Here is a 27,810-nt window from a genome sequence, read left to right as displayed (position 1 = left end):
TAGTGCCGGATTAAGCTAGTGTGGGGCCTGTAGCATATGTTATAAAGGGGCCTTAAATAAAAAATAAACAAATATTAAAACACATTTTTTTACTTGCATAGTAAAGTAATTGTATTTTTCATTTGCTATACAGCAAGATAATACGAGAAATCGCTAACCTTAAACACCCAGTCGTTCATAAAAGTTGAAGGCGGTATAGTACTATAGTAATAGAGCAAGTGCAGAATCACTGAACCGGAATTGATAGCTTGAACGCATTCAGCGCGGGGCCCTTGAAAGTACGGGGCCCGTAGCTGCTACATTTGTAGCGACTTTTGCTACGGGGATAATCCGGCACTGTCCCTACCCCTGGGTAAAGAAAACTCAATCATTTATCTCCCAATTCCAGGAGTACAAAATGATTAATATATTTTTTTACTAAATATAAAAATGTAAAATGTGTGTACATATGTTTAACTTCTGTCGCACTGTACGTAGCCAAACGTGCTATCGGATGTGCGGGGGAAGGACAACAAACTAAACACAAAAAGCACTTCGAAATAAATAGGTTTTCAATCTAGATGATGATGATGATTTAAAAGTGCCATAGCTCCAGCGGCTTCCTAATATCGGAAGGGAAGAGCGCGTTCCAGACGGCCGCAGAAGCAGCGTCATCTGAAAGCGCCGCGCGACGATTCGGTAACCGCCGTCGTTTGACGGCTGAGCCAGAAGCCGGATCACAGCGCCCCCCCCCCCCCCGCGGACCCAACCAACCGGAGGACCCCCGAAATGGATCAGGGACCGCACTTTGAGAACCACTGCTGTCGATGATCTCTCATAATCCACTCGCTTCATTTGTTTCGATTTCATACAACGGAGGGTTTTGTTTCGTTTTTTTATTCGAGCCACGACAAAGTGATACAAAAACGTGTAATTGTTATATAAGCGTATTAATTTGAAGCTTTCGTGACTGCAGGAATTACTCTTTGGTTCTTCGGTAAAGTCACAGGCCTGTATAGGTCCATTTGCTCTTTCTCTCCCCCGGCTGCTACGGAGTGGATTTCCACACAACTCTCTCATTGACATGCTAATTTCTCTACCCATCCCCCTCCCTCTCTCTATTTAAGGCCTCGACAAAGAGGCGTTGTTTCTCTGTGTGTCTATGTGTGTGTCTCGCTCTGATTGTGTGTCTGTCTGTGTGTCTCCGTGTCTGTGTTTTGTCTCTCTCTCAAATTTAGCAATCTTTGGAAGAACGTAATCAACCAGGTAGGGTGTTGTCTGTTGTGTTAGCCGACTCTCTGTGTTGTATTGCATTGTATTAATAAGTTTACTAGGTTTGTTTTCTCGTTCATTCTTACCTGATGACGATTGCTTGTGTTGCAATTGAAACATCGTATTCTATTATTTAATTTATTTCCTTTCTCCATGACTTTACCGAAAGAACCAAAGAGTAAGCGTATTCATATTTAGAATACATGTGTAGTGTTTATAATGACGAATAAACTCTGTTTATTTTAATTCTTCTCTTACACAGTCCTTAACACACAGAGGGGTATACAGTCCCCTCACCCGATACCCTAAGGAGGTACAGCCTCCGGACTTAGCGGGACCTACACACAGGTCTCTTGATACCTAAGGAGGTACAGCCTCTGGACTTAGCGTGACCTACACACAGGTCTCTTGATACCTGAGGTGGTACTTAGCGTGACCTACACACAGGTCTCTTGCTAACCTAAGGAGGTACAGCCTCCTATCTTGGCGGGACTTACACGTCTACCGCTATCCTAGAGTCCTCTGGCTGGGACCTAGGGGAGGCTATCTGACCCACCACTGGCCCGGCGGGTCTTGACCACTGGATACGCCGAGCCTTAGCCCTCAGAAGGGCTGGAAGGCTGGGTCCAGGGTCCTGGCTATCTTCAGCCCGGGCTTCGGTCTTCGTGTAGGGAGATAATTTTTCGCGCTCTGCGCGCTCACCTTTCTTATACTCGTTTGTGGTCAGGTCTAACCAATCCCACATTCCCACGTGGAACTGTCTGATTGGTTCTTACCAAACTGTGGCTACAATCCACTTCACCTCATCTGACCCCGTTTCACACAGAGGTAACGCTGCACTGCCCCTTTGATACCTAGTGGCAATGGAGGTTACTGAACAGTGAGTAGTTAGCACCTCTACACATGTAACGGCATATCTATAATGTATACGTGCTTTTTAACCCCCTCCTAAGTGTTGTAGTTAATACATTAGTGGGATTAGTCATACACCCGTTATGTCTCGCGAGGGTTTATTATATTAAAGTAGTGTTTGTGTTTCACATAAAGCTCTAAATACATTATTCACGTCCCCTCACGTTCGGTATCGATACAGACAGACATTCTGGATAGATAGATATTCTGGATAGATAGACATTCTGTAAACAGATCTTTTCAGTTCGAATAGTTTTGTTTAATGAAAAAACTCAAAGTGAGTTCCTCCTGCTGCTACTGCTGCTCGAACGAGTTGCTCATCTCCTGTTTACAGCCCTGCAGCGCCAGTGGTGGAACTTCCACATTCCTATGGCGAGAGCGAGTATCCATCAGACAATCACTCTTGACTTCCTAACAAAGTGGTGCACACTTTAACCACCCTGGAAGGTGGGGGGGATGATGGGCTGAGTCAATCCCCGACTAAGAGTTGAACTCGCAGAATTCTGATTGTGAGCTGCTCACTCTATTACTGAGCCCCATTTTGCCGGCTTTTAGTGCTACAGACGATGAAGGGAGGGCATCTGAGGGACGGGAGAGGGAAGGAGGAGATCTGTGAGGGATAGGAGGCTGTGATGGCAGGGCTCTGTGAGAGGCTGGGATTCTGTGAGGGATAGGAGGCCGTGATGGCAGGGACTGTGAGAGACTGGGATTCTGTGAGGAGGCTGTGATGGCAGGGACTGTGAGAGACTAGGATTCTGTGAGGGATAGGAGGCCGTGATGGCAGGGACTGTGAGAGACTAGGATTCTGTGAGGGATAGGAGGCTGTGATGGCAGGGACTGTGAGAGGCTGGGATTCTGTGAGGGATAGGAGGCTGTGATGGCAGGGCTCTGTGAGAGGCTGGGATTCTGTGAGGAGGCTGTGATGGCAGGGCCTGTGAGAGACTAGGATTCTGCGAGGAGGCTGTGATGGCAGGGCCTGTGAGAGACTTGGGCGTGGAGAGAGGAGAGGGCACGGTGGTTTCCCGGTTCCTCCTCCCTCGGGCTCCCCGCGTCGTGCTCACAGCATCTCGCACACTTCGTCGTATGGCGGCTGTCGTGGTGTAGGCCTCAGCCTTCCCAAGCACTGTGACATAGAGACACGGACAGTGGCAGAGCACGGTTGGCTACGTACGGTGCGAAAGAAGTTAAAACTACATACATGCGTGCATTGGGTTTCGTGTCTCAGTCCATCAACGTATTACACAAATAAAGCATATATTTAGTAGAATAAAATCGAATATCTGACTTCAAATTGACACCCAGTATGTATTTGATGATTTAACGTGTTTTATTTGGCCTAATGTGTGGAACTGCTCAGAGGGGAACTTCCATCATCGCAGTCATTCGGAGAGCGGTTTCCGTCGCGGTCAATCGCCTGAAAATTTCCTTTGCCAGGCGATGGTCGTGAGACGTTTCTCAAGTTGGAAAATGTTGATCACGCCTCTGCAAGCTATCGAGTGGAGGTGGCAGAGGTGCGCACACGCGCACGGTTATCCTAGGCGCAAACTTCCCGAGAAATCCCTCCTCGTCCTCTCGGCACATCACCGCGCGTCGAGGTTTGCAACCACGAGTCGATCGATCAGGGCGATCGATCAGGGCGATCGATCAGGGCGAGCGGGCGGGCGAGTGCTCGAGCCCGGCCGCTCTCCCGGTCCCTTATCCCTCGCTCACCCCCGTGAGTCTCCCGGTCTCTTATCCCTCGCTCACCCCTGTGAGTCGCTCGTCCCTGCAAGGAGGCCGGCGGGCCCAGCGGTTGGCGGCCGCCGTCCCCACCACGAGCAGCAGCAGCAGCGCCGCCAGGGTCCCCAGCACCGTGGCCAGGCCCCCCGCTCTGGGCCCCCCCTGTGGGGGCTCTGCCGAGGGCGTCGCCTCCTCCAGTTCGCGACGTCGCTCCTCACCTGCGTGGGTGGAGAAGCGGGGGTCGTGGCTGCGTGGTGGTGGCGGTGATAGCAGTGGCAGTGGTGATAGCAGTGGCGGTGGTGGTGGCGGTCGTGGTGGTGGTGGCGGTGGTGGTGGCGGTGATAGCAGTGGCGGTGGTGTTGGCGGTGGTGGTGGTGGTGGCGGTGGTGGTGGTGGTGGCGGTGGTGGTGGCGGTGATAGCAGTGGTGGTGGTGGTGGCGGCGGTGGTGGTGGCGGTGGTGTTGGCGGTGGTGGCCGCCTCTCTTGCTAGCCGCGGTCAGTAAAACTGACCTCTGAAGCTGAGCTTACACCGTGCTGAAAACATCTCAACATAAAAAGAAACCCAATGTAGCAGGTACCCTCCTGTAACAAAAAAAACGTTTTTGGCCTCAGGTGTGGCTCTCCTTGATACGTAAGAACTTACTATTTTCGTTTATTATAAAAGCAGGCGAATTAAGCGTATAGCTGTTGGCCCGCGTCGTGCAGGGCGTTTAAACTTGCCACTGGTCCTGGACACAGGGAATCGACGTTTTGCACTGTTCAGGCTCCCTCCCCCCCCCCTCGCACTGTCTCGCCAATTTGCTTCTTGTGTTGCGCAGGTTCAGTGGTGCGAGAAGTTCGCTGTCGCGGGAAACACTCGGCGTTCCGGCCTGGTCGCGTCACGCCTCCGATTAAGCACCGTCGGCTACGTACGGTGCGAAAGAAAGCCGCACCGTACACCCGTGCACGTACGTCCGCGGCCCACGAGCTGTGAGGCTGCCCACGCTGTGTCCGTGTCTGCGTCTCTGTTCGCGTCCCTCTTCGTGTCTCTCCGTCATGCCCTCTTTTACTAGATCTCCACATTCGATTTTTTTCGATGAGTGTGTGCCATCTATTCGATGGAAAAAAAAAACTGCTCGCAAAAACTGAGAGGGTGGATAGAAGTGCATCCGTCCCTGCCAAGAAAATACAGGAGGGATATCGTCCTCGCAAAGAGGATAAATGGCGAGTTAGGCAACATCAAATACGCCGGGGCAATTGTCCTCTTCCTGAATGGAGAGCGCCAGGAATCGTCTCACACTCTCCTGTCTTGTTGTGTCTATCTCTCCAATTGTCTCTCCCTCTCTAATCTCATGCTCTTGTGGTGCACAAGAGCACGTGCTGTGGTGTTGTGGTGCTCTGCACCAGCAGCGGTGCACAGCACCACAGCAGGTGCTGTGCACCAGCAGCGGTGCACAGCACCTGCTGCCCACAACTAGGCACACGTAAACCCCCGGCTCAACTCTCATTGAAGAGCAATGCAGTTCTAGGAAGCCACCGTGATTGCTGCCCGCGGGAAACCACCAATCACTCAGCAGAGGCCGGTTTCCGGCACGGGGCCCAGGAGCGAGAAGGGATCGAGGTGGGGGCGTGCGCGACGCCTTTGTCACCGATTCAGAGAAGTCAGAGAAGCAGGTTTGTGCCATGCCTCTCTAATCCGGTTCGAACACTTTGAAAAAAATATATCAAAGAGCGAATTGAGCCCGGGGGGGGTGGGGGGCGACCACAAGTAGTAAGGCCGATATTGTGTCTGAACAAAAATGCAAACATGGAAATGTGATGATGAGCAATCGAACGGCGGCGAGGCAAGTGAAGGCTTGCCCTCGCCGGGCCGGGAGGAGCAGCGGAAGGGAGGCGGCGGTCGCGGGCTCGCGCGGGGTCGAGGATGGTGTCCATGACCGTCGCGTGCTGCAGCTCAACCGGATCGGTGACAACCGCAGCGAGGACGCGCGCCAGCGCTGCTCCCGGTTACCCGGCTCGACCGTGCGTGCGGGTGCGTGCGGGTGTCGAGGGTGCTCGTGCGCGTGGGGGGGGTTCTTCTCTGGGGCCCTGTGGCTTCACTCGAACGACCCCGAGTGAGAGAACGGCCAGTACGCAGCTCTCCGGTGTGGTTCCGGGTTGTGCTGTGGTCAGAGAGCCGCAGAACGAGCAATGGTGCAACGACGCGGTGCGAATGAAGACCCACTCGCCCACCGTGCGCGTTTTTTGCCAAAAAAAGTGCACGAAAATTAGAAAAGTTCGCTGAACGCCTCGCGGATCGAACGCCGAGGGGAACGCGCGGCGGCACTGAACGCTGCCTCGTGGCTACGCCGCTGCACGTGGCCGGCAAATCCAGCGCCGTGGAGGCAGCGGCGAGAGTTGGTGGAACGCGACGTGGACATCGAGGAGGAGCCACACCCTGGCCATCGCCTGTTCCGTCAATGCGGGATGAAGGGGACCTCACCGAGCGAAACTCCGGACGGGGCGGTGGTCGCTCCTCCCCGGGTCCCCGGAGCTGTGGAGGTCAGGTTCCGCTCTGGGTCCTCGCCGCAGATGTCACCGTGTGTCTGGGCCGCGTCGCGTCGGACGAATAGGTTGGGGGGGGACATGGGGCAGGGGGTAAGGTGCGGAGGGGAGGGCAGGCAGGGCAATGGGACACCGGGGCACGACTGGTGTCCTGGATCTCGGTGGTGACGGCTGCGGCAGTCACGTGGCCGGGCGATTCAGAGGTTGGAAACGCAGCGCCGGCACCACGGAAGATCCTGGGTTCGAGTCGAGGTTTCAGCCGTCCCAAATACAATGTACAGCGGCCTAGCTTTTAAGGCACCTTCATATATATAAAAATAACAAAAAGTTACCTTTAGAGAAATAAAGTTTGACTGAGTGAGTGAACCCCGCAGTGGTTAATACGAAATCCGCCCCTCAGATTAGCATGGTTGCCTACGTACGGCGCGAAAGAAGTTCAAGGTACATACATCCGTACAATACGCGTTCTCCCTGTCGCCAATACGGCGGCAAAAATAACCTCTCAAGTGGCTGTACAGCTGCACGGCTGCACAGAGGGGATCTTTGTAGGGTAGGCTGCTGTCCCTCACCTTCTCTGGGCAGCCAGCGTGCACCCACTCCTGGCGATAGCGATCCAGCAGCCCATGGGAGCATCTGCCAGGTCACGCGGGCACCGCCACAACAACAACAACACAGAGCCACCTTTATTATTCTTATTATCACGAACGAAAACTATAAAAAAAAACGTTTTATTTTATTTGACCAGCTAAGGCCCACTGAGCTGGTGTGTAGCTCCTTTTTGTTCACAAGCGACCTGCCTACCACAAATGATAGCTTGACGAAGTCGGTTTATCGCCACGTGCGCATTGACATCGGCCAAATACTCCAAAGGCACGTTTCTAAATATGCGGGGGGGAAACAGGAGGACTCGGAGAAAGATCCACGCAACCACGGGGAGAACCCACAACTTCCTGCATACCAGGCGAGGTAGATCACATTCCTCCCGCCGCGCCGCTTTTACCAGGACGGCCACTCAATTCGAACTACGAACCGCTGGGGATTGATGAAATTGTAATGGGGTGAGCACCGGTGATCGCAGGTGAATGTACAAGTGAGTGTACAGATATTTGATAAGTGAGTTTACAGGTCAGGTCGACTCAGCCTGCAATGAGTACCTGCTGCGGTGTGCAAACATCGCCACTAGGGAGACAAAGGCGGCCGGGCGTGGTGTTGGCCAGCCACTCCCTTGTGTGCCGTGCCGGCCTTTATAGGTGCTCACTAACAGCACTTACCCCAACAGCCTGGTAATGCTATACAGGGGATCTTTGTCTTTGTAGGTGAGTGTATGGCTGAGTGTGCGGTTGAGTGTGTGATTGAGTGTGCGGGTGAGTGTGTAAGTGATTGTGCAGGTGAGTGTGTAGGTGAGTATGTAGGTGAGTGTGTAGGTGAGTGTGTAGGTGAGTGTGTAGGTGATTGTGCAGGTGAGTGTGTAGGTGAGTGTGTAGGTGAGTGTGTAGGTGAGTGTGTGGGTGAGTGTGCGGGTGAGTGTACAGGTGAGTGTGCAGGTGAGTGTGTAGGTGAGTGTACAGGTGAGTGTACAGGTGAGTGTGTATGTAAGTGTGCAGGTGAGCGTGTGCTTGAGTGTGCAGGTGAGTGCATCTGCGCCTCACCTGCCCACGCCATGGCACCAGAAGCAGTGGAAGCCGATGCGAGCGGAGACGCACTCCACGCAGCTCCTCAGCTGCTGGCACACTGAGGCGGTGGGGGGGAGGCGCAGGGTGAAGAGAAGTTGAACGACGAGGCGTGTAATGTTTGAGCGAGAGCCGCAGTCAAAGTGCGATGGAGGTGGATTTGAGTCGCGCGCGTTCAGTGACGCGCTGCACAAGCAGTGGGGATTTTTATTTTTTTTCACAGTGGGGACCGGGAGTCGATGGCACGGGTGGCTGGGGGAAGGGCGCTCGGAACGATGGAGGAGGAGGAGGAGGATCTACACAATTGTGTGGACACGAGGATGATGGCCCGTGGTCGAGAGTAATCGCGGAGTGGCAGCCAAGGGAGGGGACGTGCCCGAGAGGACGTCCACTGCGGAGACGGAGCGATGGAACGAGCGGTAGCATCGCAGGAACGTGAGAGGCGGGGACGGCTTAGCGAGGCCTCCATCCAGCAGCGGATTGACCATGGCTGATGATGATGTACGTACGTATGTACTCCGAACTTCTTTCGCACCGTACGTAGCCAACCGTGCTAATCGGAGTTGCGGGAACTAATCATTATAATGAAAGCGATGAGACCGACGTTTACGGAGTGGGGGGAGGGGTGGGGGGAGGTGCGGGGGGGGGGGCGTGGGGGGTGAGAGTGCACGTGACGGTGGGGGCAGTAACTGGGCAGGGGCAGAAACTGGATGGCAGCGCCGCTCCGCACAAGCGACACGTCCAGCATCACCCGCTCGTACTCGTAGAGCACGCGCCGCGACAAGCCTGCACGGGGAGAGGGGCACGTGGGGTGAAAGAGGGCACGGGGTGGGAGAGAGAGGGCACAGGTGGGACAGAGAGGGCACGGGTGGGAGAGAGAGGGCACAGGGAGAGAGAGGGCACGGGTGGGAGAGAGAGGGCACAGGGAGGGAGGGCACGGGGTGGGAGAGGGCACGGGTGGGAGAGAGAGGGCACGTGGTGGGAGAGAGAGGGTACGGGTGGGAGAGAGAGGGCACGGGGTGGGAGAGAGAGGGCACGGGGTGGGGGAGAGAGGGCACAGGGAAAGAGAGGGCACAGGGAGAGAGAGGGCACGGGTGGCAGAGAAAGGGCACGGGTGGGAGAGAGAGGGCACGTGGGGAGAGAGGGCACAGGAGAGAGAGAGACGGCACGGGGAGAAGGCACAGAGTGGAACGCTCTTCCTTCCGATTAGGAAGCCGCTGTAGCTTTGTACTTTTAAATATAAATTGAAAACGAATTTCTTTAGAACCGATTTTTGTGTTTAGTTTGTTATCCTTCGCCCATACCTCCGATTAGCAGCACAGTTGGCTACGTACGGTGCGAGCGAAGTTCAACATACATACAGGTTAGAGAGCATTATAATTGTAAGAATGCACGCTCAACAGCGATTTGATGAATTCTCACGATTGGGACGTCGCCACCAACCAAAAAATCGCGAGTTGAATACTCACGCCATCTCCTTGTTTTACCGTTTCATGTTTTACCGTAAAATACAATAAATGTAATTTAGTTTTATCGGTCTTCCACAATACAGGTTTTTTTGGGTTAGATCGCGTAAATATTACCAGTACAGCGTGTCTGCGTACGTTCTGCATAATCCGTGACCAATTCTCTCGCACACCTCCTGTCCGCCCTTGTGTCCCTGTGAGGTCGCGATCCGGTGCGAGTCCGGACGGAGCCCTTGCCGGAACGACTACAGCTCAGAGAGAGGGAGGGATGGATGGTTGATGGGTGGGATGGACGGTTGATGGGTGGGATAGACGGTTGATTGGTGGGATGGACGGTTGATGGGTGGGATAGATGGTTGATGGGTGGGTTGGATGGAAATCTGGTTAATGGATGGTTGGTTGATGGGCTGGATGGATGGTTGATGGGTGGGATGGACGGTTGATGGGTGGGATGGATGATTGATGGGTGGGATAGATGGTTGATGGGTGGGATAGATGGGTTATGGGTGGGTTGGATGGAAATCTCGTTAATGTATGGGATGGTTGGTTGATGGGCTGGATGGATCGTTGATGGGTGGGATGGATGGTTGATGGGTGGGATGGATGGTTGATGGGGTGGATGGATGGTTGATGGGTGGGATGGATGGTTGATGGGGTGGATGGTTCACGGGTCGGTTGAATCGTTGATGGGTGGTGGGATGGTTGTATGTATATCGAACTTTATTCGCACTGTACGTAGCTAATCGGAGGTGTGCGGGGAAGCACAAGAAGGTGAACACGTGGGGCGCGTTTCGTGGGGCGCAGGGAGTGAACCGCGGCCGACCTGGCCTGGCGGTGTCTGGCGGGGTCACGGTGAAGGCGTCCGAGAGGCCGACACGCACGGGGTGACGAGCGGTGGCGAGCGACGCGATCGGCACGGGGACCTGGGAGCGACGTCGCCATCACCGACACCATCACCGACACCATCACCATCAACCACACCATCACCGGCACCATCACGAATACTGATACCATCACCGACATCATCACCATCACCGACACCATCACCGACACCATCACCAACACCATCACCGACACCATCACCAGCAACCACACCATCACCGACATCATCACGAATACTGACACCATCACCGACACCATCACCGACATTATCACCGACACCATCACCCACACCATCACCGACATCATCACCATCACCGACACTATCACCGACACCATCACCCACAACATCACCGACATCATCATCAACAGCAGCAGTTGCAGGACCATCATTATCATGATCAAAACCACGGCCAACACCCCCTTTTCATCATCATGATGATCTAAAGTACCACCAATAAAACCACCACTGATATCATCAAGGCTATGATCACCATCATCATCATCATCACTACGAAAACACACCGACACAACCATCGCTGTTATTGTTGCCACAATGAGCACTACCGACATCACCAGAATCACCGCCATCTGCGGCACCATGGCGGTGCTCACCTGGCGGTAGGCGAACACGATGGTGCCCGACCGATGGAGCGACACCTGGAAGGTGAAGGACGCTCCACGCGAGTCGTTCTGCAGCCGGACATTACGCCACTCCACCACCATCACCGAGCCTGAACATCACCATCATCATCACCATCATCATCATCAGAGCCACTCCACCACCATCACCGAGCCTGAACATCACCACCATCATCATCAGAGCCACTTCACCACCATCACCGAGCCTGAACATCACCACCACCATCATCATTATCATCATCAGAGCCACTCCACCACCATCACCGTGCCTGAACATCACCACCATCATCATCATCATCATCATAGCCACTCCACCACCATCACCGAGCCTGAACATCACCACCATCATCATCATCAGAGCCACTTCACCACCATCACCGAGCCTGAACATCACCACCATCATTATCAGAGCCACTCCACCACCATCACCTAGTCTAAACATCATCATCATCAGAGCCACTCCACCACCATCACCGAGCCTGAACATCACCACCACCATCATCATCATCAGAGCCACTCCATCACCATCACCGAACCTGAACATCACCACCATCATCATCATCAGAGCCACTCCACCACCATCACCGAGCCTGAACATCACCACCACCATCATCATCAGAGCCACTCCACCACCATCACCTAGTCTAAACATCACCACCACCATCATCATCATCATCAGAGCCACTCCACCACCATCACCTAGTCTAAACATCACCACCACCATCATCATCAGAGCCACTTCACCACCATCACCGAGCCTGAACATCACCACCATCTTCATCAGAGCCACTCCACCACCATCACCGAGCCTTAACATCACCACCATGATAATCAAAACCGCTCCACAACCACCACATCACCACCACCACCACCAGCATCATCATCGCGGCCCCTGCCATCGTCACCGTTGTCGAAGTGGCTGATGGACGAGCGGGGGTCGAGTCCTGGAGCGAAGTCGGCCATGAGCGGCGCGATGAACTGGGCCGAGGTGAGGTCGACGTGGCCGGGGCCCTCGATCGTCGACAGGAACCCTGTGGCGCCACGAGCCACGAGTTCAGAACAACATTAACTGGCACGCTGCAAGGTCCCACCGCGTGCGCTCCAATACAACGGTGGGGTTCACCCTCTGTGGCAATAAAACAGTTGCGTTATGATGTTTAAAACACCAAACAGAATCCCTTTGTCAAGGAATCATGCCACCGCATTCACCACACGCAGTACTTGTCCCATAGTGTAGCTGCTCACCCCGAGATATAAATGCCCTGATAGTGGCATTGCCCTTGCACTGTTCGCCTTTTGCCATTCTCTGGTCTAACACTTTGAGACTCGGCTCTAAAGAAAGCTGTCTCTTTTTTGTTTGCATGTTCACCACAGGTACGTGTGGCTAATGTAGACAGGATTCCTTGAAAAAAGATTCAATTGGAAGACTTCACCTCTCAATGATTATTAATGAGGGGGGGCTGTTCGATGTGGATTGACGTCACCTGCTCATTATTATTAATGAGCGGGGAGGTCCACGTGGAGTAACATCACACGCGGGACACACAGACATTCTTGGCTCATTAAAGTAGTAATTGAAGTGAGAATGTTCCGTCATTTGCTGTGTACCTGCTGCTGTGTTTGTTTACAAGTCGCTCCGCGTGTGCGATGCAGCTCTCGAACGATTTTGGTCAAAGACAAAAACACTCAACTGCCTCCTCCTCTTCTTTGGAAGTTTGCCGACCCCTGTAGCAGACATAGACGTACAGATACGGGGGGGGGGGGGTCGGGGGGGAGGCGATGTCTTACCCCCCGTGGCGACTCCGATGTCCGTCAAGTCGTGTCCGAAGTACGGGAACGGGAAGGACAGGCGAAACCTCTGCAGGGGCGAGAATTGGCAAATCGCTCGACCCGTGAGGCTTGGGTTATTGTGACCGCGGTCGAAACATAGCACCGACATTGTGAATGTTGCGGCTTTTTCTCGCCAACAAACCGGTTGTGCTGAAGTAGTCACCAATTGACACTTGTGGTTATACGTGACAAACCTGACTAATTGGCTGTCGGGTTGGTGGCGGAGTTACCGATACATTTATATTTACACCATCTAACCCAAAAAACCTGTATTATGGAAGACCAATACACTTATGAATAATATTGGTCGCGAAAGCCTACGACGTGTTAAACAGATGGGAAAGTCCTGGCGGCGGGTGGGATTACTTTCTGATGAGCAGGGATTACTTACCGAAGAACGAGGATTAATTTAAAAGGAACGTGGATTAATTCCCCATGAACATGGATTACTTTACGATGAGCAGGGATTTCTTTCCGTTGAGCGGGGATTACTTTTCGATGAGCGGAGATTACTTTCCGATTAGCGGGGATTCGTCTCCCATGCGACCACAGGGAGATCATGCAAACTCCAAATATACAGGCGTCAGGGTCGGGATCGAACCCACGACCTCGTGCATACCGGGCCACCGTACGCATGCCCCACATACGACGTGTCCAGTGCAGCGGTCGGCTCTGTGCCCGGGTCTCACTCACGTCGGCTCGCCGCGTCGCCTGCGACAGGAGGGGGTGGACGCGCACGCCGGGCCGATCCGCAGGGAGCTCCTCCCAGAGCGCGCGCGCCTCGCCCCCGGACAGCGCGCGCCACGAGTAGAAGCCGCTGCCGCCCTGCTCCTGGTGGTGGTGCGCGCGCGCACGGCTCGGTTACAGCGACTCATCCCGTGGGGACCCGGCCCGGTTACAGCGACTCATCCCGTGGGGACTCGGCCCGGTTACAGCGACTCTTCCCGTGGGGACTCGGCCCGGTTACAGCGACTCATCCCGTGGGGACCCGGCCCGGTTACAGCGACTCTTCCCGTGGGGACTCGGCTCGGTTACAGCGACTCATCCCGTGGGGACTCGGCCCGGTTACAGCGACTCATCCCGTGGGGACCCGGCCCGGTTACAGCGACTCATCCCGTGGGGACCCGGCCCGGTTACAGCGACTCATCCCGTGGGGACCCGGCCCGGTTACAGCGACTCATCCCGTGGGGACCCGGCCCGGTTACAGCGACTCTTCCCGTGGGGACCCGGCCCGGTTACAGCGACTCATCCCGTGGGGACCCGGCCCGGTTACAGCGACTCATCCCGTGGGGACCCGGCCCGGTTACAGCGACTCATCCCGTGGGGACCCGGCCCGGTTACAGCGACTCGGCCCGGTTACAGCGACTCATCCCGTGGGGACCCGGCCCGGTTACAGCGACTTATCCCGTGGGGACTCGGCCCGGTTACAGCGACTCATCCCGTGGGCATGATCCCCAGTTATAGTTTCTTATTTTTAAATGTTTATATATAATGGTTGCTGGTAACAGGACTAAAACGTCAAAAACACCAAGCGGACAGCAGCAAACAGCACCATTAAAGGTGTGCGAAATAACAGCGAAGAGGATCGTTTAAGTGAACAAAGTTCTACCAACTTGGGGAGAGAGACCACGAGAAGCGATTCCACATTGGAGTAGCAGCGTATCGGTAGGATATAATGAACAACATAGTGATTAAATAACAAAATTATCCATTAAATCCGCGCTTTGCAATCGTTTTCCGATGGAACTGACGGCGTGCCGACCATATGAGATCACTATTTGCGACAGCACGTGCGGTAGAGGTTGGCAGAGTGGCGACGGCTAGAAGGCTCATCGCAGACTTAGTCCGAGTGTGAACTCGATTGTAGTTACATAAAGACAAAAACAAACACACCCAATACCATCAAGATATAGGAAACACAATTACAGTACAAAGTTGCGCCAAACGGATATCGCGATAATCGTCACTTGTTCGATTAATTGGGTTTGATTTTAATGACCCCATGCCCAGAGATGCAGGGTCACAGTAAACATGGAACGTTGGGCCAACGTTCCATGTTTACTAAACGTTGGCCGAACGTTGGGCCAACGTTCAGCCAAAGCCAGGCCAACGGTCCAACGGTTCTGACCACATGTCAGCGTTGGATCAAGTTTGGTCATTTTACTGGGACAATAGCACATGTATGGTTCTGAGTGTCAGATGTCAGTGTCTGATTAAGCTGTGCGAGTGGTAGAAACTAAAAAGTCAACTATTTTATTTTACCGGGTAAGGCCCCACTGAGTTACATAAAAAAAAATTAGAAGCGACCTGGCAATCACAATGATAGCTCAACGCAGTGGCTTATCATCATCACGTGCAAATGTATAGCAGCCAAATACTCTAAACGCATGGTTAGAGTACGCAAACTCCAAATATACAGCAGGCGTCAGGGTCGGGATCGAACCCAAGACCTCCTGTATACCAGGCGAGGTAGCTAACATCTCCTAGCCACCGTTGCGCGATTGTTTTGGGTGCCGCGGTGGTGTAGCAGCGGAGCACCACACGGCAGCTGATGAGGCTGATGGGGTCCTCTGTGCACTATACCGGAGACTCGGCATTGGGGCGCCCTGCGCTCTGTTCTTGAGGTCCAAACGGAACAGATGGAGCTGTTGGGAAACAAGGGGGTGAGGCAGAGGGGTTGAGGAGGGTGGTTGAGAGGGGGGGGGGGGTGAGACAAAGGGGGTGAGACTGAGGGGTTGACAGGTAGGGGGCTGAAAGCGGCTTGCCCGCCCCCTTCCCCGCACAATTACGGAACGGAGCAGCCTTTCCTCGTAGAGCGAGAGAGCGCAATGCACAACGGCCGCAAGCAGATCGCATCGCTTACTCATTCTGTGTAGCGTTCAGCACCGATTTAAAGCGTGTTTAACATCGACTGTGTCGTGCCCCCACCACCACCCGCCCCTTTTAAAGAAAGCTCACGCTATGGGGCTGACGTTGCAGGATAGCGCACAACAAAGACTACCCCGGGTTCCATTGGTGACTCACGCGAGCTGCTGCTGCTGCTGCGAGGCCAGAGTGTCGCGGGCCTCGCGGTGGGAGACGAGGCGACCGTGGTGGGGGTCCCGGTGGGGGGCACCTGCAGGGACACGGCGAGGGACAGAGCCAGGCGCAGTGCGGGGGGCAGACTCCCCGCGCGCGGTCGCATGGTGGCCAGCCCGGCTTGGCTAAGCCTCAACTCCAGCTGAAGCTCCACGCACGAACGAGCCCAGCCCAGGTATTGCCTGGCTTAGTGGAGGTCTATACCCCAGCGTTAGGTTAAATAAGCCCGGCGCAGCTCAACCCGGCTCTCGACAAGCTTGAAGTAACTCAGGTCAGCCTAGCCCCAGACTCTAGCTTAGCTGAACAAGGTCCTTGTAACACCCGTTAAGCTCAGCTCGGACAAAACCTGAGTTGCAGTTTCTCAGCTCTTGATCGGTCCTAAACCCAAGTCTGTATCCCTGCTTAACTCTCCCTAGCTCAGCTGAACTCCGGCTTCGCCGAATCCAGCCCCCGGCTTAATCCGAGGTGACCTTATCTCGCCCGTATCCTCACATTTGGCAAGCTCTGAGTCAACGCGAGTTAGAGTTCTAGTTTGGCTCACCCCACCACTGCTTACTTGAGCCTAGTCCGAGCTGAACCCAGCTTATTCCAATCCTAATCCCGGATCGTCCCCAGCTTATACCTCTCGTCTAGGAACCAGTTCGGCTCGGCTTGAGCCTCGTGCTTTTTGTTTCCCTTCTGAACGCTTGATCTGATTCTTACGTAAGCCATACAACCAATGGCTGAGGTGAACCAAGGCTGACACGTTGCCAAGTCTGACGTGAGCACGTAAGCATGAGTGAGGCTCTCACTCAGAGTCACTCTGTTGGTGAATTGAGCCTTTTCCTAGCGCGAGCTGACTCGCGTTGGGAGGTTCACGGCACCGGGTCGAGACGTGAACTGTGCGAAATTCACGTCGACGGTTCGAATGACAGTTAAAATAAATAAATAAATAAAATAAAGAACACAATACCAAACTCTTGTCGTCACTTTCGCAACATGGCCTGCGGCGTTTTACAATTTGAAAAAAAAACATCACAGAAACTGTACAAAAAAAAATATTGCCTCCTTAAAACTCCCATCAACCAGACGTGCCATCCATCAACCAGACATCCCATCCATTAACCGTCGATCCCACCTCGCTCGCAGTTAGTCCACTCATTAATCATCTCATCTATCAAACATACATCCCACACATTAAACATCCATTTCACACCTCCGATTAGCACGGTTAGATACGAACTGTGCGAAAGAAGTTCAACATAAATACATAAATCAACCATGCCATCATTTTTCAACGATTCATCAAACCTATTAACCATCCATCCGACCCATCAACCATCCATCCCACCCATCAACCATCCAACTTGACGCCTGTATACAGAATTTTGAGTTTTCGGTGTCTCTCCCCGTGGTCGCGTGGATTTTTCTCCGGATCCTCCGGTTTTTTCCCTCCACATTTAGAAACATGCGTTTAGAGTATCTGCCTGCAATAATTGTCTACGTAATAAGCCACTTCGTTGAGCTTTCATTCGTGGCCAGGTCTCTTCTGAAAAAGAGCTACATAGCTCGGTGGGGCCTTACCTGGTAAAATAAAAGTAGTTTCATCGTTTTTTTTACATTCAACCCTCCGATCAACCATCCATCCCACCCATCAACCATCCATCCCACCCTCTCTCTGAGCTGTAATCGTTCCAGCGGAGGCTTTGCCCCGACTCGCCCCGGATCGCGACCTCATAGGGGACACAGGGCGGGGGGAGAACGGCAGTGAAGCCTGAGAGAAAGATCCATCCATCCATCATCCTTCTCCACCTGCCAAAGACGTCCATTCCATCCTGGGCTTGATCTCTCACTGAATATTTTCTGCGCCGCAGTTCGATTGCACTGCTACCTAGTCGCCACAACCAGAGTGAGAGGTATACTTAATGTGGTGGTGCGGGGATACTATTCCGGGTCGCCGACCCGGACAGACGCTCATGATGCTGCTGATGATGGTGGTGATGATGGTGGTGATACGGATACTACTGTTGTTGACGCTGCGTTGAAAAGAAACTCCGCTGAATGAAATTGTCCAAACAATGCAATGCAGAACCCTCCTCATCCGTCCGCGTGCGGCTGGGGAAGCAGCCGTAGTTTGATGTCGAGGTTAGCGATCCATTCAACGGCTTCGGGTGTACTCTTTGGTTCTATTGGGTAAAGTCACGTAGGTAAAAAATAAAATAACAAAAATCACGACGTTTCGGCCACAACACAAGCGGCCTTCATCTGGTGAAGGGACGAGACTGTCTGGAGGACAGCGCTGGAGTGAAAAAAGCCACGTTCAGATCGCGACCTTTAAGCTGTGTGAGAAGAAACAAAGCGCGGAGAAGATACAGCAGCAGAAGTGAGTGTGAAAGTGAGTGTGAAAGTGAGTGTGAAAGCGATGGGTATTACCCATGGGTATTACCCATCACTCCAGCGCTGTCCTCCAGACAGTCTCGTCCCTTCACCTGATGAAGGCCGCTTGTGTTGTGGCCGAAACGTCGTTATTTTTGTTATTTTTTTTTTTTACCTACGTGACTTTACCCAATAGAACCAAAGAGTATGGATCCTTGCAGTCACGAAAGCTTTAAATCTAGGCTTCGGGTGTGGCACAGTGAGTGGTTGTGGCTCAGCCTCAAATGAGTACCTGGTGCGATGTGTAAACATCGCCACTTGGGAGACAAAGGCGGTCGGGCGTGGTGCGGCCTTCATAGGTGCTCTCAAACAGCACTTGCCCCTACAGTCTGTTAAGGCTACACGAGGGATCTTTGTCTTTGTGATGCCACTGGGAATGGATCTCTCATGAGGACAGGAGTGCAGTATGTGGCCGATTGTCCGGGGGGGGGGGGGGCGGGGGGGGGTGACGGCGGCGATACATCAATATGCTATCTCCCTCGCCTGCTATTAAGGAGGTCGTGCGTTCGATCCCGATCCTGACGCTCCCTGCTGTATATTTGGAGTCTGCGTGGTCTCCCCGTGGTCGCGTGGATTGTTCTCCGGGTCATTCACATTCAGAAACATTGCAGTTCGAGTATTTGGCTGCTATACATGTTTCCACACGATGAGCCACTTTGTTGAGCTATCATGTGTGGCCAGGCACGAAAGTAGTTCAACATATACACCCGTAACGCAGCGCGCTAACCGCTATATCCAGGACACATACAGACACGCATACGAGTGGCAGGAAAACGACTCTGGCGTGCAGGTGAAAGTCGTTAACTTGGAATCCAGTTGGTCCGGTGTAGCATTATTTGACGTACATTTGCCGGGAACAATTCGCAGTTGCACCCGCCTGTCGCTCTACATCACACACACACAATACACAAAATACCACACAGGTATTTCTTACACAAGTGGTTCTCAACCGGGGGATACGCGAACCCCCTCGGGGCAACGTGGCAATGTTCCAGGGGATACGTGAGGTGACTTACGTGTGAAATGATATGTTACGTGAGAGTCATTGGTGAATAATCACGTATGAATCTGTCAATATAAAATAACGATGAAATGTGATTCAATATGGAAACTTAGAGCGAGATAAACGACCTTGCTAAGCTCACTGATCGTACACAGGGCAGTCACCGAGAGTAAATTCCAGCGCTGTCCTCCAGACAGTCTCGTCCCTTCACCTGATGAAGGCCGCTTGTGTTGTGGCCGAAACGTCGTGAGTTTTGTTATTTTATTTTTTACCTACGTGACTTTACCCAATAGAACCAAAGAGTATGGATCGTAGCAGTCACGAAAGCTTTAAATTTAGAAGTAACCAGCGAGCCAATCACGTCTGGCAGAGCGCCCGCAGAAATTTAGTTTCCTTCGCTTGCAGTCACTTAGCTAGTTGGGATATAACCTCACAAGATGGACAATTGGTAAAAGATGTTAATCATTTCACACATTTATTTCTCGTAACAATGTTGGGTCAAGCAAGGGGGTTACTCGGTTGAAGCAACATTCAACGCGCTGGGTAACACCAGGAGCCAGCAGAGGTTGAGGACCACTGGCTTATATTACCCATAGACCCATTGCACGGCATTCTGGGAGTGCGAAATTTCTGCAGAATCTCTAGATTTAAAGCTTTCGTGACTGCAAGGATCCATACTCTTTGGTTCTATTCGGTAAAGTCATTGATTGAGCACTTTCGAGTAAACGCGTGTGTTGGAGACAGTGCTTCTAGCGAGTAGCACCTATGAAGGCCGGAATGGCACACAACGGGGTGGGAGACCAGCAACCACGCCCGGCCGCCTTTGTCTCCCCAGTGCTGATATTTTCACACCGAATCGGGTACTCATTTAAGGCTGAGTCGACCTACGGGCGCCACGGCGGCGAGATGTGAACTCCCTCGCCTGGTGTACAGGAGGTCGTGGGTTCGATCCCGACCCTGACGCCTGCTGCTGCTGCTGTATATTTGGAGTTTGCGGTGTCTCTCTCTCCTCGTGGCCGCGCGGGATTTTTTTCCCTCTCCACATTTAGAGAACCACTCAGTCCGCTGAGAGCATTTGGCTGCACTACATTTGCACGCGATGAGCCACTTCGGTGAGCGATCATTATTGGTGGCCAGGTCGCTTCCGACAAAGAGCCACGCAGCTCAGTGGGCCTTTCCCTGATATTTGAAAACTCGATGACATTTAAATACGCCACAACGAGGGTGCTCATATTCTGTTGCGTTTTGTGTCATTTTGCGTCGAGAAGGAAGCGATATCGATCGCCGCATTCATCTGGAAGTTCACCACGGCATTGGATCGAGCGAGCTGATGAGACGCTGCAAGTCGACACCGGCATCGAGAATTAATGCACTGCCCAACAAGACCGTTTGGGCCGATGGGTTCTGTAAGGAATACTTTTAATTTGCACGCGCAGAGAGGGTGTACAGAGTGTCGGAGGCGAATCGCCTGCCTCTCTGTGTTGTCGTCTCACATTCTACGCGACGACGCGAATTGTTCACCCGTTTCCACGGCTTTGAACGTCGATCCGTAAGCGTCACAATACTCCACGACGTCGACCATCGACAGCGCCGCCGTTCATAACGCGGCGCGCACGAAGTCTGGCGGACCAGGCGACAGTGGCTCGTGGGTCGGGAGCCAGACGAGCGAGGTTGGGACCTCGCGGTGTCTCCTCGGGCAATCGGAGTGGACCAAGGGGACCGGCAACCTGCGCCTCCGAGGCCGCATGCGGTGGTGACCCTTTGGCTGCGCCCTCCCCCACACCCTCGCCGTTTGTAAACAAACAAGCAAACAAAAATACGTGCATCTTAAACGCAATTTAACGCAAAGATAATAAAGCGGTTGCTTCAATGTTGGCAGGGAATGGGTCGCCGTGGAATGTCTTGGTGACAACAAAATCGACAACAGTTAAACTGTATTGTTAAAGAATAACTAAGGGGGGGCGGGGGGGGTGAATAAACGAAAGAGACGCGGTTATAGTCTCCATAATAGAGTTGTTTTTGGGTTAGATAGCGTAAATATGTGTCGTTAAAACCCTCCACCACCCGACACAGCCAACTAGTAAGGGTTGTCCGTAAACAGAACGTGGCCAATTCGTCACTAGTACAGCACTACACCGGTGTGTTGGAGAGCCAAGCCACAACATTTACAATCTGAGCACGACGTTTCGCCAGTAATTAACACTAGCTTCATCAGGCGACAGCCAGGTTTGTGGAGAAGTCCACCTGTTTCCTTCCTTATAAAGAGGCGCACATGTGGTGACCACGCTTCTGCGCTCTTGCGCAAGGTTAAACGGTTTAATTCCATCACTTTAATTTGTTTAAATCAGAATGTGTTGTTGTCAGGGGCGGAGCCAGGATTTCAGGCCGGGGTGACATTCAACAAATGTTAATTTCAAGAATTATTTAGAGAGTCAGGCTGTTGAACTAGACGCCATCGATTGGCTACACACTCTGACAATGCAGTTGCACGGAGTCCGCCAGACCGAGTGTCGTACACTTAAACACAGAATGTCACCCCTGTCACCCCCCCTGGCTCCGCCCCTGGTTGTTGTCGTCACCTGCTGTGTACCTGTTGCTGTGTTTGTGTACAAGTAGCCCTGCGTTTGTGATGCGGCTCTCGAACTAATTTTGGTTAAAAACAAAAACATCATCAATGGCCCTTCTCCTACTTCTTTGGAAGGTTGCCGGCCCCTGGTGTGGATCGAATGCTGCTGCTCACCCCCCTGCTGCTGCTTGCTGTGAATGTGCAGCATCAGCAACAGCTGGACGATAATGATGATGTTGATGATGATGTTGATGATGATGTTGTTGATGATGTTGATGACGATGTTGATGATAATGTTGATGACGATGATGATTATGTATGATGTTGATGATGTTGATGACGATGTTGATTATGTTGATGATGATGATGTTGATGAAGATGTTGTTGATGATGTTGATAACGATGTTGATGATGATGTTGATGACGATGATGATTATGTTGATGATGTTGATGATGTTGATTATGTTGATGATGATGTTGATGATGATGTTGATGATGTTGATGATGATGTTGATGATGTTGATGATGATGTTGATGATGTTGATGACGATGTTGATTATGTTGATGACGATGTTGATTATGTTGATGATGATGTTGATGATGTTGATGATGATGTTGATGATGATGTTGATGCTGTTGATGATGATGTTGATGATGACGATGTTGATGATGATTTTGATGATGATGTTGTTGATGATGACGATGTTGATGATGATGTTGATGGTGTTGATGATGTTGATGATGACGATGTTGATGATGATGTTGATGATCATGTTGATGATGATGATGTTGATGATGATTTTGATGATGTTGATGATGTTGATGATCATGTTGATGATGATGTTGATGATGACGATGTTGATGATGACGATGTTGATGAAGATGTTGATTATGTTGATGATGATGTTGGTGATGTTGATGATGACGATGTTGATGATGTTGATGATGATGTTGATGATGTTGATGATGTTGATGATGACGATGTTGATGATGATGTTGATGATGATGATGTTGATGATGACGATGTTGATGATGACGATGTTGATGATGATGTTGATGATGTTGATGATAATGTTGATGATGTTGATGATGACGATGTTGATGATGATGTTGATGATGATGTTGATGATGACGATGCTGATGATGACGATGTTGATGATGTTGATGATGACGATGTTGATGATGTTGATGATGATGATGACGATGTTGATGACGATGTTGATGAAGATGTTGATTATGTTGATGATGATGTTGTTGATGTTGATGATGACGATGTTGATGATGTTGATGATGATGTTGATGATGTTGATGATGACGATGTTGATGATTATGTTGATGATGATGTTGATGATGACGATGCTGATGATGACGATGTTGATGATGTTGATGATGACGATGTTGATGATGTTGATGATGACGATGTTGATGACGATGTTGATGATGATATTGATGATGATGATGATGTTGATGATGATGTTGATGATGACGATGTTGATGATGATGATTATGTTGATGATGACGATGTTGATGATGATGATGTTAATGATGATGATGATGTTGATGATGATGTTGATGATGATGCTGATGATGATGTTGATGAAGATGTTGATGAAGATGTTGATTATGTTGATGATGATGTTGTTGATGATGACGATGTTGATGAAGATGATGATGTTGATGATGTTGATGATGACGATGTTGATGATGATGTTGATGATGATGATGTTGATGATGACGATGTTGATGATGACGATGTTGATGATGATGTTGATGATGTTGATGATAATGTTGATGATGTTGATGATGACGATGTTGATGATGATGTTGATGATGATGTTGATGATGACGATGCTGATGATGACGATGTTGATGATGTTGATGATGACGATGTTGATGATGTTGATGATGATGATGACGATGTTGATGACGATGTTGATGAAGATGTTGATTATGTTGATGATGATGTTGTTGATGTTGATGATGATGTTGATGATGTTGATGATGATGTTGATGATGTTGATGATGACGATGTTGATGATTATGTTGATGATGATGTTGATGATGACGATGCTGATGATGACGATGTTGATGATGTTGATGATGACGATGTTGATGATGTTGATGATGACGATGTTGATGACGATGTTGATGATGATATTGATGATGATGATGATGTTGATGATGATGTTGATGATGACGATGTTGATGATGATGATTATGTTGATGATGACGATGTTGATGATGATGATGTTAATGATGATGATGATGTTGATGATGATGTTGATGATGATGCTGATGATGATGTTGATGAAGATGTTGATGAAGATGTTGATTATGTTGATGATGATGTTGTTGATGATGACGATGTTGATGAAGATGATGATGTTGATGATGTTGATGATGACGATGTTGATGATGATGTTGATGATGACGATGTTGATGATGACGATGTTGATGATGATGTTGATGATGACGATGTTGATGATGATGTTGATGATGTTGATGATGATGTTGATGATGTTGATGATGACGATGTTGATGATGATGTTGATGATGATGTTGATGATGATGTTGATGATGGTGATGTTCGCAATTCCAGATTGCCAGGAGCCACCACAAAGCAACGACGCGATGGATTTTAAGAATATTCTGGCTAATTATTTAGAGCACATTACTAGGAGCACCAATGAACAAGAGCGATTTTAAATGGACCGTGGGTAACTCTTCCGTATCGTTTGCTCCCACGTGATCGGTGTCACTATCTATAGCTATTAGTATTATCACTAAACGTCTTCCAAACTTATTCCGCTCAATGTTTGTTTGTTTGTTACCCGGAAAATCCCGCTGAGCCAGTCAACGCAACTTGCTTCGGTAGCAGCGACCCGTAGCAGCCCCACGAACAACAACACGACGAGATTTTGTTGGGCTGGACAGGAGCCCAGCCACCACTCATAACTCGTAAACCCATACGGTTTAAACCCCGTATTCTTGTACAGGGGGATTGAGTTTTCAAGTACATACGGTGTACAGCCGTTTAGATACGGTCACATTTTTTAAAAATGTTTATTTGTTTGTGTTTCTCCCTTGTGATGGGACTTTGTAGTATGAACGTTGAGATTTATAAGGGGGGCACGGGGTTTGAATTTGTCTGTAGTGATGTAGGGCACTGATAAGGGGTTGACAGCTATGGAAACTCGAGGCATAGATTGTGTTTAATCGTAGTATGGATTGAAGATAACAAGACGGAACGAACGAGATAAGCTCTGCGAGACAAGGGACGCGCGAACGACGCACGTGAGTGATCCTAGCGAGATCCTGCACAACGAGACGGAGCCGCAACGGGGCCAGTCGAAGGCGACCGCACAAAGCGAGGAAACGCGAGGCGATGGAACGCCCCGGAACGACGCGAGGACGACAATAGAAGCGAATTGACTCGGAGGGGAGAGGGCCACGTGGAGGAGGCGTCTGCAGCTGCTACTGCTGCGTCGTGGCGGCGGCGGCGGTAACAGTGCACGTGGAGCCGCTCTGCGCCAGGCGGGGGTATAGCTCAGTGGTAGAGCATTTGACTGCAGATCAAGAGGTCCCCGGTTCAAATCCGGGTGCCCCCTGGTAATTGTTTTTTTTTTAATTATCATTTTGTTATTGATAATAATAGTGAAACTAATTATTTGGTGACGCTGCCGCGACAGCTTTTGTTGTGTTACACAATTAACAACGAACATAACACCAACACAATCGTCATTAACGCATTGATCTTATACATAAAATGGGTCACGTTTCGCGCAATGTACTATCATTATTTGTCGTGAAGAAGGGCCGTTTGACCAAAACGTCGCCTATTATACATGTTATGTTTAGGCCACAGTGTTATTGACGAATGCGGCGAGTGCGTTCTGTTAATCGACGTTACGTGAAACTTGTGGATCAATGGTTGCTGTGATATTTTTTTCCGCAAAATGATGGCTCTAAAGATTCGCTTTATATTTAGTCACGTGGCTGAATTGGAAAATTTGCAATTTACATCCCCTTTATCGACCCACTGCTGGCTGCGTGATGATGCCGTGGTGCACAGAAGCGATCCAGCGCTGCTGAAGGGAAGGGTTGGTGGACCACGTTGAGATTTGTGCAACTTCCAAAGAGAGCCACTGGGCTGCGAGGTGATGGCAAGTACAGTACCCGTCAGTGCGCATCAGACATCTGCATTTTCCCGGAGGAATCCGATGACCTATAAAGCTCTTTATCACAGACGTCCAGCCGTGTTCACAGATGTCCAGTAGAATATTTTATTTCTCCCTACTGGACACCTTTCGTCTTCCTCCTCTTGACCCCACCACGGCAGTGAATTGTTGTCACGGGATTGGCTAAACAATCCCAGGCGTGGCGGCTTGAGCCGCGGAAGAGGCCATCCCTCGGTTCGTGCAGCGCCGCCTCGCGACACGCGGACGCACGTGCGAGTGTGCGTGTGTACGGTCAAAAAAAACCTCTATAAACTACAAATACATTTACATCATTAGACCTCCTTTGCCAGTACCAAAATGTAATAATAGGGGTTTTCCACGTTTTTCTGGCAACAAAACTGAAGCCTTTTTACGAGGATTCATGTCTGCATTAACCACAATACCTGCAGTCAAAATGCAAACAAAAAAACATACTATGATAATATATACATTGTCCTTGAAAGAAAGCCGTCCCTTGGTGTGGACCAATCAGTTTCAAGGACAATGCGTATACAATGCATATATTCTAGATTTAAAGCTTTCGTGACTGCAAGGATCCATACTCTTTGGTTCTATTCGGTAAAGTCACCTACGTGACTTTACCGAATAGAACCAAAGAGTATGAATGCATATATTATCATAGTATGTTTTTTGTTTTCATTTTGACTGCAGGTATTGTGGTTAATGCAGACATGAATCCTTGTAAAAAGGTTTCAGTTTTGTTGCCAGAAAAAAGGGGAAAAACCCTATTATTACAAACACATTAAAAAAAATATTTTCGTATATTTTTTACCAGGTAAGGCCCACTGAGCTATGTAGCATTTTTTGTTGTTACTAGAAGCGACCCTGGCCATCACGAACGATAGCTGAACGAAGTCAGTGGCTTATCATTATCGCGTGGAAATGTATCGTAGGCAAATGCTCTAAACGGACTGAGTGGTTCTCTAAATGTGGGTGGGGAAAAAGTCCCGCGCGGCCACGGGGAGAGAGAGACACCGCAAACTGCGAAATATACAGCAGCAGCAGCAGGCGTCAGGGTCGGGATCGAACCTACGACCTTCTGTATACCAGGCGAGGTAGCTCACATCTCGCCACCGTGGCGCCCGTAGGTCGACTCAGCCTTAAATGAGTACCCGATTCGGTGTGAAAATATCAGAACTGGCGAGACAAAGGCGGCCGGGCGTGGTTGGAATTTTGTGGGGTCGATTCCTGGTCAAGTTGTACGTCATCAGGCAAGTGGCATCTCAACATGGGCATTGTCGTCCCTCTAGGTCGACTCAGCCAAAAGTGAATGCATGCTACGTTTGGCCGCGTCAGCAGTTGGGAGACAAACGCTACCACGTGAGCTTTGCCTGCCTTCATGATCATCAGCCATGGTCAATCCACTGTTGTATGAAAACCTTTGCAAGCCATCTCTCGCGATCCTGCAATGTAATAATCCACCCAGCATATACTGCGCACGAGGTGAATTTATTTGCTCCATCTCCTCCGCAGTGGAAGCCTTCACAGTAACGTATTTATCCAGGAGAAACTAAAGTTTAAGCGCGTATTTGAACAGAGAGAGGTAATACGTTGGTAAGAGTGATTGTGAATGGGATATCAATAACGATGGTTTCATCATCTTAGTGCTCATCGGCGA

The 27,810-nt window shown here is 50.8% G+C and overlaps 1 protein-coding gene and 1 non-coding gene across 2 annotated transcripts; one reads left to right on the top strand and one right to left on the bottom strand.

Annotated features, from left to right (window-relative positions):
* Nucleotides 1-753: 753 nt before the first annotated feature.
* LOC116937789 (uncharacterized) lies at nucleotides 754-8,823 on the bottom strand. The gene is made up of 6 exons (XM_076054170.1): nucleotides 8,746-8,823; nucleotides 8,055-8,371; nucleotides 6,975-7,038; nucleotides 6,344-6,446; nucleotides 3,910-4,100; nucleotides 754-3,286 (listed from the first exon to the last, which is right to left on the bottom strand). Exons 1-6 carry the CDS (start codon nucleotides 8,821-8,823, stop codon nucleotides 3,221-3,223), a joined length of 819 nt encoding a protein of 272 aa, XP_075910285.1. The 3' UTR covers nucleotides 754-3,220.
* A 16,667-nt stretch (nucleotides 8,824-25,490) lies between these two features.
* TRNAC-GCA (transfer RNA cysteine (anticodon GCA)) lies at nucleotides 25,491-25,562 on the top strand. Its single transcript has one exon. It is a non-coding gene; the product is annotated as a tRNA-Cys (tRNA).
* Nucleotides 25,563-27,810: the final 2,248 nt, after the last annotated feature.

This window comes from Petromyzon marinus, chromosome 4 (assembly GCF_048934315.1).
Source record: "Petromyzon marinus isolate PM22_M1 ecotype Great Lakes invasive population chromosome 4, UKy_Petmar_22M1.pri1.0, whole genome shotgun sequence".
Taxonomy (NCBI): Eukaryota; Metazoa; Chordata; class Hyperoartia; order Petromyzontiformes; family Petromyzontidae; genus Petromyzon; species Petromyzon marinus.
Note: the sequence above shows the minus strand (reverse complement) of the source record. Positions and strands in the feature narration are given on the sequence as shown.

Excerpts from the sequence above, each read along its gene's own strand:
- LOC116937789 (XM_076054170.1), bottom strand. The coding sequence starts at position 8,823 with ATGCTGGACGTGTCGCTTGTGCGGAGCGGCGCTGCCATCCAGTTTCTG. Across the intron at positions 4,101-6,343 it reads CCCGTCCGGAGTTTCGCTCG|GTGAGGAGCGACGTCGCGAA; the intron begins GTGAGGTCCCCT and ends CCACCCACGCAG. Across the intron at positions 3,287-3,909 it reads GGGACGAGCGACTCACAGGG|TGCTTGGGAAGGCTGAGGCC; the intron begins GTGAGCGAGGGA and ends TCTATGTCACAG.